The sequence below is a fragment of the Culicoides brevitarsis genome, chromosome 1, assembly GCF_036172545.1.
Source record: "Culicoides brevitarsis isolate CSIRO-B50_1 chromosome 1, AGI_CSIRO_Cbre_v1, whole genome shotgun sequence".
Lineage (NCBI taxonomy): Eukaryota > Metazoa > Arthropoda > Insecta > Diptera > Ceratopogonidae > Culicoides > Culicoides brevitarsis.
Window position 1 is genome coordinate 20886699 of NC_087085.1, and position 14598 is coordinate 20901296.

Here is a 14598-nt window from a genome sequence, read left to right on the forward strand (position 1 = left end):
TTAATTTATTTTTTTAATTTTAATATTTTAACTTTGCTCATTTAAATAAAATTTGAAAAAAAAATTTTTTTTTTTTCACAAAATGACAATTTATCGATCAAAACAAATTAATTCAGTAAAAATTTTCCCTTGTTACAATTACATGACTTAGTTATGAATAAATTTTAATCGATTGCATGTCCAGCCAACGTAACGTTTTTCTCCTTGGCATAGACATTCAATTTTCTCATTGATCACATAAATTTTCGCAAATCGTGTCATTTATCAGCAGCCTGTCAAAGCATCTGTTCGGCGATCGCATTCGAGTATATCGAAAGTGAAATCACAGGAATTTTTAAGAAGTTCAATGCCAGCAACGTGCAATGAGTCAACTTGTCTCGAGGAATGTTTGTTACAATTTTCGAGTGTGACTCAGTGCGGTTTTAAGAAGATTATTATTTTTTCTTTTTGTTTAAAAGTTCAATTGCATGCGATCTTGAGATTTGAATAAATTTACATTTTATTTAAGAAGGCACAAAAACAGAACAAAATTGTCGATTTATTTATGAATTATAACAAGTTTCTGAGCATAAACAAAAACAGAAAAACAATTCAGTAGCAAAAATATTGTTTTTATTGCTCAACAACCTTGAGTACCAACAACTTCTTAGTAATAACAAATCGTGCTCATCTTAAATTATAAATTATTGCCGATAATCAGTTGAGTTAATAATGAAGTTATTTTCGACGTGTTTTTGTTTGGCGTAGGATGGAAACACAGGAAATCCCTTAACAGATTTGAATAAAAAATTTTATTTAGCAGCAAAGAAAAATGACACGTACAAGTTTTTTCTTAAAAATTAAAAATTTTTGAAATTTTGTCAAAAAAATATTATCAAAATTAAAAAAAAATATTTTTAAAAATAATTTAAATGGTCAAAAATATGTTATTTGAATTTTTTATGAATTTAAATAATTTTTTATGAAAATAAAATAAGCAAAAATAAATATAGGAATTTTTTTTTGTCATAAAAAATTATCAAAAGTTTCAAAATTTATTAAATTTAATTTAATTATTTATTTTTTTTTTTATTTTTAATTATTTTTAATTTAAAAAGTATGATATTTATTTAATTATTTTTTTTATTAAATATAAAAATAAATTTTAATTATTTTTATAAAAATTAAAATATAGAAAAAAAATCATGGAACAATTTTTCTCACTTTCAAAACTTCTCAAGGCACAAATTAAACATAAAAACCATTCAGAATCAGGTCAAAATTCTCATTAAATAATTTTTTGCGACTTTTGACACTCACACCTAAGCAGATCATTACGAAATGCCGTGTCATGGCAATAAATATCTAATCAATCTTCAGCACTGGTGATACTGATACCTTCTAACATCTCCAAAGTACTTCTTACAAAAACGATCGTTTTTAAAATTAATGAGCATAAAATGATGAAAAATTGAATTTCCTTTCACTCCACGTTTGTTGCAGATGATGGCAATACAATAACAACAAGACACGAGACAACAAAAAAATAAATCATTAAAATGCATCTTCAAGCTGTGTTTGACGAATGACGAGTCTAGATTTGCAATATTGATGTCGTGATGGCTGTTCCTAGACATCGTTAGCGATTAATATTTAACGATTTCTTACCACACAACCGACGACTCGTAACGGGTTGCCTACAATAAAATGCGACAAAAAAACAGGTATTTTCGGTACAAAAACAACTCCTAATTAAAAGGTTTCGATCCCTTTTTGTCGTGTTTTTGTCACAAAAAAAAACACACCAAACGAGAGGGAGTCGAGAAACAGACAAAAAGCATGTTAATTGTCTACCTTTTTTATTCCAGGGGTAATTGATACAAATATCGCAGGGTTTTGATTAACTATTCTCGGAATGCGGCCCGACAAATCCCACCCGGAGACGAAAATCCCAAGTAATTCATCATTGTTTCACGGAGCATTACGTCAAAAATTGGGACTGACACACATTTTGCGTGCGCTCGTCTCCAAGGAGGATTTGGTAAGTTTTGAATAAATTTTGATTAAGTTAATTAGGAATTTGTGTCACAAATAAAAGGAAAGTTGCTTTGAAAGACGAATATAATTTTAACCAAGCTACCATTTTTTTTTTTCGGTATGCCAAGTAAGCCACATCATAGACAAATTTCCTAATTTCACAGGAGAAACAAACAGTAATAATGATAGAGAATAGCATGTCACCACTTTACTGTGGATTTTTCGGCAAGCATTAATTATTTATACAAATGTGGTTTTTATCACACAAATGTATGTCAAAAGTTCGACCAGATAACGAGTGAGCTAAAAACAATAACAAATTTAATTGACTTTCAAGCTAAAATAAAATATAGCAAATTGAATTTAGGAAAAAAACAAAAAAAATATCAGGGAGTTTCACAAAAATTGACTGACACCTAAAATGCGAACTAAATTTTCATCATGAACTTTATTTTTGTTATTAGGGCGATACAATTATCGAAAATGTTTCAAAATGCTTCTTTGAAAATATAATAATTTTAGAAAATGCTCAAAATTTAAATAAATATTGCTTATCGTTTTAGAAGGATGTCAACCCGCAAATGAAAGACGTCAATAGATTCAACCAAGACAACAGCAAGAAGCCAATCGACAGGACCGGTGAGACATGTTAGAACATTTATAAGCAAGCGGTTGGCACTTTGTAACCTATTATGATCAAGGCTTTGTTACAGTTGCCGACGCACGAGTTACTTGTCAAAAAGCTTCCGACATTACCGCTATGAACGAATTTAACTTAGTTGTACTTCTTCAAAGACTTGTCACTGAAGTGGCCTGTCCGTGATTTCCAACCTGATTCAACCAATTCCATGTTTTTCATCAAAATCAGAATACTACAAGGCACCAAAGGGAGGGTTTGGGCTAGGAACGGGTGAAATGAAGAAACGAAAAGTTAAAAATGAAGGGAAGTTGGGTTAGGAAGGGCCACAAGATAATCTGAAGTGCAAAATGAAAGATGACTTCGATGCAATGTTTTCGGCCTGTGTAAAGTCTATTTCTCCTTCAGTTTCAATTCTCACCTGCACTGCCATATGAATATACACATTTTTTTATTCATTATCACGCTCCCAAGCCTCTGATAAAATATATACTTTTTTTATTAAACTGGTTTTTAAATAAATTTTCCTTAGAATGACCAAACTAATTTTTGAAACATAAAAAATTAATAAAATTTGTTGATGAAAAGAAATAGCAACAAAATTAAATTGAAATTTTCTTAAGTATTTAAAATCGTGAAATCGAAAACATTTTTTATTGCTGTATCCGCTTTATTTTATGAAGTGCATCAACGAAACAGCGAGGGAACGGCACCGCAAGACCAAACATGAAAAGTGAATGACTAACAAATTGATTTTTTTTTTTGTGAAAAATGATAAAAATTTAACAGACAGAACATGCGATGTGATTGTTTGCCAAGCAGCAAGTAAGCAAAGTGCACTCATATCATAAAATAATAATAAATGACTGAAAGAACATTTAATTGAATTTTTTTTCGTGTTTAATTGATTTGTTTTGTCTCATATAATTGTTTTAAACAGACACACGAGCAACACAAGACTGACAAAAGAGGCAGAAAATAAATGGAAAAATGTTGAGCTTCAGGCAGGTAAGCAGTAATTGAATCATTTTCGCAAGCAGCTATGATTACTATTGACATTGCTGCTGAATTTGTTGCTACTTTTTTTTTGCGTTCCAACGTTTTATGAAGTGATATGAAATAAAGATTGCGTGCCTAAGTGTAACAATTTATGGGTGATATTTTATTGCTGGCTGTGGCTTTTAACATAATTTTAAAAAGTGAGTAAAGTGAAAAAAAAGTTTTGTTATTTTTTTTAATGCGTGGTCGTAAATATAACTGTCGTCGTTGGTGTTTTGTGAATGTATTTACAAGAAAAAAATAACAAGAACAACAAGAAACAAGTGTAAATTAAAAATAGATTTAAATCAACACATTTCGTGAAGAGTGAAGGGGGAGAAAAGTGCAAGGCGGCTCCATAGCTACGACTTCTTAAAAATTTATTTAGGTACCTAATTTTATTAAAATTCTAAAAGAAACGAGAGGCCCTGAGAATAAGGCTTTTCAAATTTTCATAGAAAATTTTTCCAAATTTAAACTTTTATGAAAAAGTAATTTAAATTTGACTTAAATCAAATTAATTGACTAATTATCATTGTGTTTTATATTTTATACAAAAAAAATCCAAAATTTGGTGGGTCTGTAAAAAATGATCATTTTTTTAATCTATCAATTTTTTTTAAACAAGGTTTTAAACTTTTTCGAACTAAAATATTATTGAAAGTAACGAGAAAACGAATTTAAGGCGTTGCCTTAAAAATTTTATATGTAATCCAAGAAATGTGATTTTTCTTATCATAGTAAATAATCGTATCTTTGGCAGTTTTTTGCATTCATAAATCATATTATCGCAAGTTTAGTACGAAATATGATAAGATACGAAAAAAAAACTATTCTTACTTTTTATATCCAAAATTCATTAAAGGAAATATCTTATTTTTCAAAAACATTTTAAAAAATTCTTTAAATTAATTTCTTTTCACAAAAAAGCACATTTATTCTTAAAAATTCTTTTCATCTATGAAACTCTATATTTGATCATTAGATTGAACATACTTCTACAAAGCCATTTTTTATCACCATTGCGATAAGATAAAACGAGCTCGTCGAGTAATTTTCACAGAAAAAATGCTTGGTAAGTAAACAATAACGAAAACAGTATCAATTTCGGTGTCGCGCCGTCGATAAACAAAAATATTCAGTTATTAATTGTATTGGACGCGAAAAAAAATAATATTTGCGAATATTTCCATTGTTAATATTATGTTTACATTGTGCAGAGAACCGCACAAATGCTAAATATGAGGTGCCTAGGTGGAAAATATCAAAAACACAATATTGCAATTTTAGTGTATTTTGTGACAATTTTTATTACCAAAAACGTGCTTACACAAGGTACGCAAAGCCACCAAAAAATAACAAATATTGTTTACAATTCAATATGTACAACAAAAAAAATGGATTCGCCGAACGAAAAAAAAAATTTTTTAACTGTGAAATTGTTTATGACATTCAATTCGGACGTATCACGCATTCGTTCAAACAAATGAGAAAAAATAAATCAAATGTTGACCAAGCTTTCTCAATAACGGGCGAAATTTATTGCAAATATTTATTATTAGTTACAAACAATTTTTTCCAATTTATTTCTAGATCTCCTAAATGGTGGAGAATTGCAGTTAGTGGATGCCGATAATGATACAGAGTCCAATGAGGCGACTGCTTGGTGTTTTAGATTCACATGGCTTGGTCCAAAATATGACAAAAATTCAAAAACTTTTTTAAATCAAACGTGCAAAGACGTTATTGGCTTGAACAAAGGCATTCCGTGTGTGACACCATTAGTGGTGACAAGTGAGTATGTTGTTTTATCAATAATTACAGATCAAAAAGTCATGTTTAATTGAAGCTATTCGATGTATTCGATGCGTGCGAGATAAGATAATGATGTGTCGAATGAAGTGATAATAAACTTAGAAATGCGGAGAATTTTAAGATTCCTTCATTTAAAGCGTTGACTTTTTTATTAAAAATTAATTTTATGATTGATTTTTGCTTTTTGTCTCAAAAATTGCTAAGAGAGTTCTTAATTTATTACAAAAAATAAAATTTTAAAATTTTACTACATTAATTTAAACCCCCTATAAAATTAATATAAGGCAACGCCTTAAAATAAAGCAAACTATAAAAGTTTATGAATTTAAACTTTAAAATAAATTTTAATTATTTCTTACTTCTTTTTATCCATAAAACATGAACTTAAAATGAGAACTAATAGTTTTCACCTTTGAAAAATTCAAAAATATTTATAAGGCGACGCCTTAAATTTTAAAAATTCTGGAATTTCTTAAATTTTAAGCTTTTTAATTTTTTTAAAGGCCTTATCGCCAATGCCCAGCAATTCAAATAAACAAAAAATTAACTGTACAAAAGCAGAAGCCGCACAAACTTTTCATATTAAAATTGTTCATTGCGAGTTATTATTATTTTTTTTATGAAAACAGTAGCAGAATTGTATTATTTTTATGAATAAATGAAAATGACAGAAACCCAAACGTTTAATAATATAAATTGTTTCTCATTTCATTTTTGCTACTTTTTTAATTATGAAGTTTATTTAATTAAAAAATTGTTCTGTGTGCTTTGATGCTCCACTGACTGAACAAAAAGAACTGAATATGATAATGAAACAAACACATCAAAGGAAAATTTCATTACAAAAGTTGACCACTTGTTTACCTTTAATTGAGCTTTTTTTCACTCTTTTCTTTTGTTTCATATTTTTTTTTTATAGACAACAGCAATTATCCCGACACGGACTGGATCTGGGAGCAGCATCAAAGGAAGCCGGGCGACATTGCGTGCAAAGCTGCGGGCGGCGACATTTGCGCGAAATATTCGTACTTTTTCAATGGACGAGTTGAAAATGTCACGTATTTGTGCACAAAAGTGAACATTGAAAACGGCACGTCACCCACGAGCGGATGTTTCAAAGAGTCACGGAACAATCGGGTCACAGAGGTTTGTGTTTGTGAGCCACAAGCTGGTGGAAAGCCCTGCAATACGGGATTTTCGTTGCAATTTCATGTAAATCTGATAATGATTTTTGTTGGCTGTTTAATAACATTATTGTGATAAAATATTTATTTCTTCATTAAAAATATTGTAATAATAAAAGTTAAAAACAAAATAAAATCGCCTAATTAAAATATTGAAACCCGACAAAATAAAATTATGTATTACACAAAGTGTTACAATGGCAATAATAATAACATTACTCGCAGTGGAATGATAATAAAATTAATTAAAGTTGCATGAGAGATCAAAAAAACAAGCGAATAATCCGTTTATGGTGAATATGCAAAATATTTTATCATTAGGTGGAGCTTTTTATGCAACAGCGAAAAATGTCTAATCAGATATTTTTAAGTTATTGTGTCCCCTTTCACTGCAAAAAATCGTAAAATAAGGTTTGACCATTTTTGGAATTTTATTTTCGTCTAAGAAAAATATACGACGTATTTTGAATGATAATTTAACTGAAAACAAGACATATAAAATTGAAAAGAAATAAAGATAAAAAAATTAAGAAATTTTTAGAATTAAATAAATTTTAAAACTTTTGAAAGGAGTTAAAATTCTAACTAAAATATGAGCACAAATGCAAAAAGATGAAGAAATTGATCGTTTAATAAAAATTAAACAAAAAATTACAGATCTACTTTAATGTTTCTTTAGAGAATTTTTAACAATTTTCCCTAAAATTAAATAAAATAATTTTTTTAAATTCTTCACATAAATAAATTTTGAATTTTTTTTTTTTTAAAAGAAAAATTTGTTTCAAAATCGACTTTCCAAAATAAAAGTAAAAAATTTTTATGTTTTATTTGACGTATCACAAAAACAATAATTGTATCGTATTTAGAATGGAATTTTTAGGAATGTTTAAAAAAATCTCAAAGGATTTTTTAAAAATTGTCATTTTTAAGTCAATATTTACTAAAATATTTTCTTACATTTTTTTTGTTGCTTTAATTTTGGTCTCTCAAATGGACTTAAATTTAAAAAAAATGTATCGATTTAATTTTAAAACAAGAGAAAAATATAAAATTCAAATGAATTTCTCCCCCAAAATCAAAAATAGCTTTCCTGGAAAAGCCAAAAATAAATCCCATTGTGACTGCAAATCTCTACTCATCCACACGCTTTTTTCTCAAGCTATTCCGTTTTTAGCTAGTTGTTCTATGCAAATCACTTCTTTTTACTTTTTTTTCGTTGTTTTTGTTATTTTAACATAAACACAAAATATAAAACATCTTTATAATGATAATCCTAATCTGCATACTTTTTAAATGCTAAGAGATGTAAATAATTTCATACAGTACAACTTTCAAGCAAAACAAAGTAACACAACCCTCCTTAGATATCTTCCTTGATTGTTCACGAGACGATGAAGAAAAAAAAAAGATTTCCTCTATATTATTTTCATCTTTTTTTTTTAAGAGAAAAGAATTTTGCCTACAATTTCCCAGTGTCTAGTTACAACAACAACAAAAGTGTGTTCCGTTTTATTAAGTAACAAAGGAAATTTATTTAAATTAATTCTTAAATCATTATTTCCTCCCTTTTAACTTTTTTTTCTCGCATCCTTCATTCTTTCACTTGGGCCTTGACAGATTCTCTCACTTTTATTTTTTTCTCTTGAACAATAAAATTTTAAGACGAAGGATATCAAATTCAGCTCATTAGGTCCATCTTTCATACGCAAAACCTTTTTTTTTTGTTCCTTTCCTTTTCTCACGATTAGCGATTTTTTTATAAAGTTTTTTTTTCTCGTGAAACACACAAAAAGTAACCAAAAAATTATATTTCACGAGAAAAGCTTTTTTATGTAATTTAAATGGCATTAGCAGGGATTAAACGATATCAAGTGTGTTTCTCCACGACGACGAAAACGACAAATGAATAGCTCGAGGATGAATTTGAATTGACAGTCCACAAGGAAACTTTTCACATCAAATATTTAAACACACTTTTAACGCAATTTATTTTAGAAAAATTTGCATTTTGCGCGTTAACTTTGCATGAACATTACGAAAAAAAAAAAAAAAAACGGGTTTTAACATCATAACTTTTCAAATTCATAAAATTTTCAACATGATTTGCATGAATGCGTGTAAAATTTTTACAACATAAAAAACATTATTTGACTAAAAAAAATCATTTTCACACTTTTTCTCGGTGTTAACTAGAAATCTAACGCTACATAGAGAATGACGATAACAAAAAAAAAGTATTCTACCTAGAAATATTTACATTTTACAGGGAAAAAAGTTTTCACATAAATTATTTATCTCGTCACTTTTCCATTTTTTTTCACTCGCTCTCACTCTGCGAGCCGATTACGGACATGAAAATTAAAATTTATGTATTGTCTATTTATTATTTTTTCTAAGCGTGTTTAAACAGATGATGATGATAAAAGTTGGCGATGTAAAATGTTAATTTTTCCCTTATTTGTTGTGGTGCCCAGAAAAAAAAGAGTAAAAGAGGAGGAAAGTGGTCAAAGTAACATCATTGTAAAAAAAAACAATACAAGACAAGGGAGGGCTTGTGTTTTTTTGTTACAAACTCTGATTAGTTTGTTGTTTCTCTAGTGTGAACAAGCCGGTTGGATGAACAAAAAACAGAATGAATGAGGAATTATTGCTAATTGAAAGAGCTCAGGTGAAAAGTTTAATGGGTTTTTAAGGAGCGAAATGAGTTTAAATGGTTGAGTTTATTATTTTTTTTTTAATAAAAATGCAAAAATTTATGTTCTTTCTGCACCAATTACTTGTTTCACTGCGATTATTTATCATTTTTATGAATGTAAAAGAATATTTACAATTAGCGAGATTCGAGAATTGATTAAGAAACATGTAAGGTCACTTAATTTATGTCATCATCACTCATCTTTTTTTTTCAACAACAACAAATGCATATGTGAACATGGAGCTGCTTACACCTTCTTCTTTTATTATTTTATTAAATTTTATCCATACGAAAAATTTTTTAGTACAGTGTGTTCCTTTGGTATTAGGGGTGTTGGTTTTTTTCAGCGACGAGCTGCCTCTCAAAATTTAATTATTTTTTTTTTTTTTTGCTAAAAGATAGTTTCTTATGAAGACCCAAAACCGTTATGAACCTTTAAAGTCTATTTTCAAAACATTTTTGATAAACCCTTTTGGGAACCCTAAAGTGAGTCATAAATTATTTCGAAAATCATTTCTTATAAAACGCTGATTTAAATGGTTTTCTTGTCAAGTTCCAACCAATTTTTGATCAGTGGCTTTTCATGATTACAATTAAAGAATTTTGTAGTAAAACTTTAAATAATTGCGCAAAATTTTCTTGTAAATAATAAAAAACCGAGGGGAACCCACAGAGCCCAAAGTTCACTTCAAAAATCACTTAAAAACGCTTTTAGAGCTTTCTTGTAAAAAGAATAAAAAATTGAAAAAAAAAAATAAATTTTTAAAAATTTTTTGTCTTTAATTATTTTTTTCCGGTGGTTGTTAAAATTTTATTTTGAAAACAAAATTTACTCAGTTTTGTTGAGATTCATTTCTAGCGCGCTTGTTGCCAGCTTGTGCGGGGAAGGCGGTAGGATCCAAGTGAAAGACGATTCGAATGCACAGGATTCTTTACAGGATTTAAGCTTTTGCGACATATATAAAAGCTGCCCCTCGTCTGCGTTCGCCAAGTTGTTCGCCTTAAGGCCCATAAAGACCTGTAATCTAGCATCAAAGACAGCTTGGCGGGTCTTCTGCCCTTCCAACGCCTGAATGTTGGCGAGGTGGAAAGCGTCCGCAGAGTTTCTCATCTCAGTAGCCGCTGCAACAATTTGTTCCCAAATTTCTTGCTCAATTGGCATGATTGAATATATCTCGTGAGGATAGATTTTACGTGTTGATAGTGCGAAGTTTACAACTCAAAAAAAAATGAATCGATCTACAAAACACAAATATGCCCAAATTAGCTTTTATTTGTAAGAAAAATGTTTTTTTTATGACTTAAAATCGATTTTAACTCCTTAAAATGGCAAAATCGCGATTTTAATATTTTCACTAAAATTGATTTTAAAAACCCACATAGTTAACTATGTGAGTATATGGGCGTTACTTACCAAAATCTTTAGTAACTGCTTCAATTTTTGCCACCCCTAACAATCACTGCATTCTTCCCAAATTATGACATTCGTTCCGTTTTATTACTAGTATTAATATATTTTCATAAATAATTACATTTTATTATTAAAATCCAACAATGACTGCTCATAAATGCCTTTTTCGCAGACTCAGCAATATACTATGGCATAGGTACCTACTACACCTAAAGACCAACAGAAGACATTCATTCATTAATTTTTTTCATTTAATTTTATTAATAACGTTGCTGTTGTTATTACTATTAAGGATTACCATCGATGTCGTTCGTGTGCAAGCACGGGAGATCATCTTCATCAAAACTTACCTTAATTTATCTCGACATTAACCTTCGTACTCGTCATTTTAATGAGGCAGGCGACTCTTCTTCAACTTCTCTTGTCGATGTCGACGACGAAGACGATAAATGACATTCCGGTCGCACAAATCGAAAGTTTTATTGTTGTAAATAATAAAATTGGCAATAAATTGCGATAAATTGTGACCTCATCATTAAAAAATCTTCAAAAATTGAAAAAAATAAGAGTGGCACCTTTTTTGCCTCTTGAGCTAATGATGTTATAGATACCAATCTTTTTTTTAAAAAAATAAAGTACTTACTCGTCATAAATAATAAGAGGCATCTTTAACGCCTTAGACCTTTTTTGTGCTTCTTCTTCGTCGTTGTTGTTGCACACTTCAACAACAATTTATGTTATATTTCTTTTAATTGATTTACAATTTCAATTGCCGTCTCATATTTCTTCGTTCAGTCGTGAAGTGTTTTCGACTCTGCTTTGCTTTGCCAATTGATAACTGTTATTTTAATTTTTTTTTCACAATGCAGTGCCTGAAATGCAATTATTTTCGCTGTTTGTCATTCCGGTGCATTTAAAATAATTTATTCAATTTATTCATCCTTCGCATCAGCAGCACGGCATCAGCAGTTCATTTACGTTTTTATAATAACAGCAACAACAACAACAATAATAATGACAAGAAGTTTATATTAAATTTCAATAAGAAGATGTCAAGTGGAAACAATAACTGCGTTGTTGCCATTGATTGAATTTGAAATTAGATTGCGTTTGTAGCTTAATTGTTTTTTCTCATTATTATTCTTATTATTTATCTGGTTCATTCGTCGTCGTTTGCTTGTCAGCATCCTTGTTGTTGTCTTCATTGATTGATTTACTTTACATAAATTTGTAAAAACAAATCAATTTTCCCAACAGTTCAGCAGCTACTGACGCGGGATGAAGGATTTAAATTGAATTTCTTTCGATTTATTTGAGTTTTCGAGTGGAATGAGATTCGGAAATGGATTTCTTATGAAAGTTAAATGAAAGTGCTCGAAGGAAATGCACTAAAAACAAATTGAAGATTTCATTTCCGTAAAAATTAAGTAGATTTTTTTTGTCAATAATAGATTTTGACTAATTTTCAGTTTAGTTTAGGAATTTTCAGAGATTTTGAAGAAAATTATTTTCAACACATTAAAATAATTTTTATTTTCACTCTTTCATGGTTTTAAGTCGAAATTGAAATAAAATTTCACAAAATAAAAATTTGGTCACGTGACTCAAAAATTTTTTCATCTAAATTTCGAGAATGTGTTTTTAAAGCAAGTTAAGTTCATATCTAATATAATTTTAATGTTTACTGGACATTATTATCGTTTTTTAATCAAAAAGTACAAAAAAATGTAAAAATAAATATTAAAATATTGAAAAAAAAATTTTTGAAACAAATGAAGATTTTTTCTGTTTAAAATAAACAAAAAACATTGAATTTTATTAAAGTCATTTCTCATTAAAAAAAAATCAAAAATAGATTTTTTTTAAATTTAAGAAATTAAAATTACTCCAAAATTTTGAATATTAAAAAAAAATTAAAAAAAAAATATTGAAATTTGTATAAAAATTATAATTAAAAAAATAAGAGGTAAAAACTTGAAAAAATCAAAATTTAAAGATTGAATTTGAATTTAAAAAAACTCCTAAATTTTTCTAAAAAAAATATTTCTAAAAATTCCGAAAAAATAACAAAAATTAAAAATACTAAACAGACTAAATTTGATAAACAAAATTAAAAAATGAATAGAAACACACAAAAAAACGGTCTTCAACACAAAAATAAATTTAAATTGCGTAAAAGAGAAAGAAAATATTCCCAATGCTCATTTTTCTTTCATCCATTTTGACGTTAACTTGGAGTCGTTCGAATATTTCTTTTCAAATTTCAATTATTTTTTAATAAAAATATCAGAAAACCTAAAACTTTTAATTTTAACTTGAAAAAAAAATTAATAAAATTTTAATTTTTTATCTCTTATCACCTGACAACGTTACGTAATCCGTGATCGTTCCCATTTAGCTGACACTGCCTTCTGACGTGTAAATTGTATTCGTATTTATTTCGGCATTTCACAGGATTTTTCACTTGCCGTTTCTTGAGGGAAATCTCATTCGCACAACAATTCCACAAGACTTTTCAGATTCCGCAGACCTCGGATTTGTGACAAATGCATACCGCGCTAACGAGAGGAAATGCTATCCTAGCATATTCACTAAGTGTTTTGGCTTGTCTCACCTTTTGCTGCTTCGTATCAACAGTCTTCTTGGACTATCGCACAAATGTTAAAATTAACACAGTCAAGGTTTTGGTGTAAGTTTCCCTCATTTCTGGATCTTTCTAAAGCTCTTTTCATCAAAAATTTCTCCTTTTTGCAGGAAAAACGTCCCAAACTTTAGTGCCGCTCGCGAAATGAACGATCTCGGCTTCATCACGTTCGACCTGAAGACAGATCTCACGGGATTGTTCAACTGGAACGTCAAGCAGTTGTTCTTGTACTTAACGGCGGAATACGAGTCGGAATCGAATGTCCTGAATCAGGTTGTGTTGTGGGATAAAATTATCTTGCGTGGCGAAAATGCCGTCTTGGACTTTAAGAACATGAATGCCAAGTACTATTTCTGGGACGACGGAGCGAATTTGAAGTAAGAAAATCTAAATTTTAATGAAAATTCACGAAATTTATGTTAATTTTGGCTTTTAGGGGACATAAAAACGTTACTTTAACATTGTCATGGAACATCATTCCAAATGCCGGTCTGCTTCCAAGCATATTCGGTCTTGGCGAACATTCATTCAAATTCCCGGAACAATACACAATGAACCCAATTCAATAAAAAAAAAACGGAAAAATGGACAGTCACTCGATCAGTTTAATAAAAGTTTCTATTTTATGATCTAATTTATGTAGATTTTTTTTTAATATAAAAATGCAAATTTTAATGAAAAACTCTAAGGTAAGAAGAAAAATTAAAAAAATCCAGTGATTTAAAAGAAAATTTTGGAATTTTAATATTTTAAAAATTCTTAATGAGTAAATAAAAGTTCTGGAACCAAAAATTCTGAATATTCGTAATTTTTAAGTCGAAATATGCAAGAATTAGAAAGAATTGCATTAAATTATTGCTTTTAAAGAATTTCTCGTTCCTGAAATAATTTTTTTAAAAAATTCTAAAAATTAAAAAAAATATATTTTCTATTGATGGAGATATTCTCAGAATTTCGCTTAAATTTTTCATAGTTTTTTAAGCCTAACGTCCAAAACTAATTTTTTATTAAAAAAATATTTTTTTCTGATCAACCCTGGACATTTAAAAAAAAATTAATAGAAGAACATTGTAAAATAATTTTTCAATTTTTACACAAGTTGCAAAAAAAATAAATAATAATTTTGAAATGAAAAAAAATTTAAAAAAAAAGTTATTT

The 14598-nt window shown here is 28.7% G+C and overlaps 2 protein-coding genes across 2 annotated transcripts; both read left to right on the forward strand.

The window, feature by feature from the left end:
• Positions 1 to 4810: 4810 nt before the first annotated feature.
• On the forward strand, positions 4811 to 6870 carry LOC134836864 (uncharacterized). Its single transcript, XM_063852127.1, has 3 exons — positions 4811 to 5026; positions 5285 to 5485; positions 6426 to 6870. The coding sequence occupies exons 1-3, from the start codon at positions 4924 to 4926 to the stop codon at positions 6764 to 6766; spliced, it is 645 nt and encodes a 214-aa protein (XP_063708197.1). The 5' UTR covers positions 4811 to 4923; the 3' UTR covers positions 6767 to 6870.
• A 6321-nt stretch (positions 6871 to 13191) lies between these two features.
• LOC134836869 (signal peptidase complex subunit 3) lies at positions 13192 to 14074 on the forward strand. The gene is made up of 3 exons (XM_063852142.1): positions 13192 to 13485; positions 13551 to 13817; positions 13877 to 14074. Exons 1-3 carry the CDS (start codon positions 13343 to 13345, stop codon positions 14007 to 14009), a joined length of 543 nt encoding a protein of 180 aa, XP_063708212.1. The 5' UTR covers positions 13192 to 13342; the 3' UTR covers positions 14010 to 14074.
• The last annotated feature ends 524 nt before the right edge of the window (positions 14075 to 14598 follow it).

What these genes read in the sequence shown, in the direction of transcription:
- LOC134836869 (XM_063852142.1), top strand. Translation starts at nt 13,343, where the DNA reads ATGCATACCGCGCTAACGAGAGGAAATGCTATCCTAGCATATTCACTA. An exon ending in AACACAGTCAAGGTTTTGGT is followed by an intron (nt 13,486 to 13,550) that starts GTAAGTTTCCCT and finishes TCCTTTTTGCAG; the next exon opens with GAAAAACGTCCCAAACTTTA. An exon ending in GACGACGGAGCGAATTTGAA is followed by an intron (nt 13,818 to 13,876) that starts GTAAGAAAATCT and finishes TTTGGCTTTTAG; the next exon opens with GGGACATAAAAACGTTACTT.
- LOC134836864 (XM_063852127.1), top strand. Translation starts at nt 4,924, where the DNA reads ATGCTAAATATGAGGTGCCTAGGTGGAAAATATCAAAAACACAATATT. An exon ending in CAAAAACGTGCTTACACAAG is followed by an intron (nt 5,027 to 5,284) that starts GTACGCAAAGCC and finishes ATTTATTTCTAG; the next exon opens with ATCTCCTAAATGGTGGAGAA. An exon ending in GACACCATTAGTGGTGACAA is followed by an intron (nt 5,486 to 6,425) that starts GTGAGTATGTTG and finishes TTTTTTTTATAG; the next exon opens with ACAACAGCAATTATCCCGAC.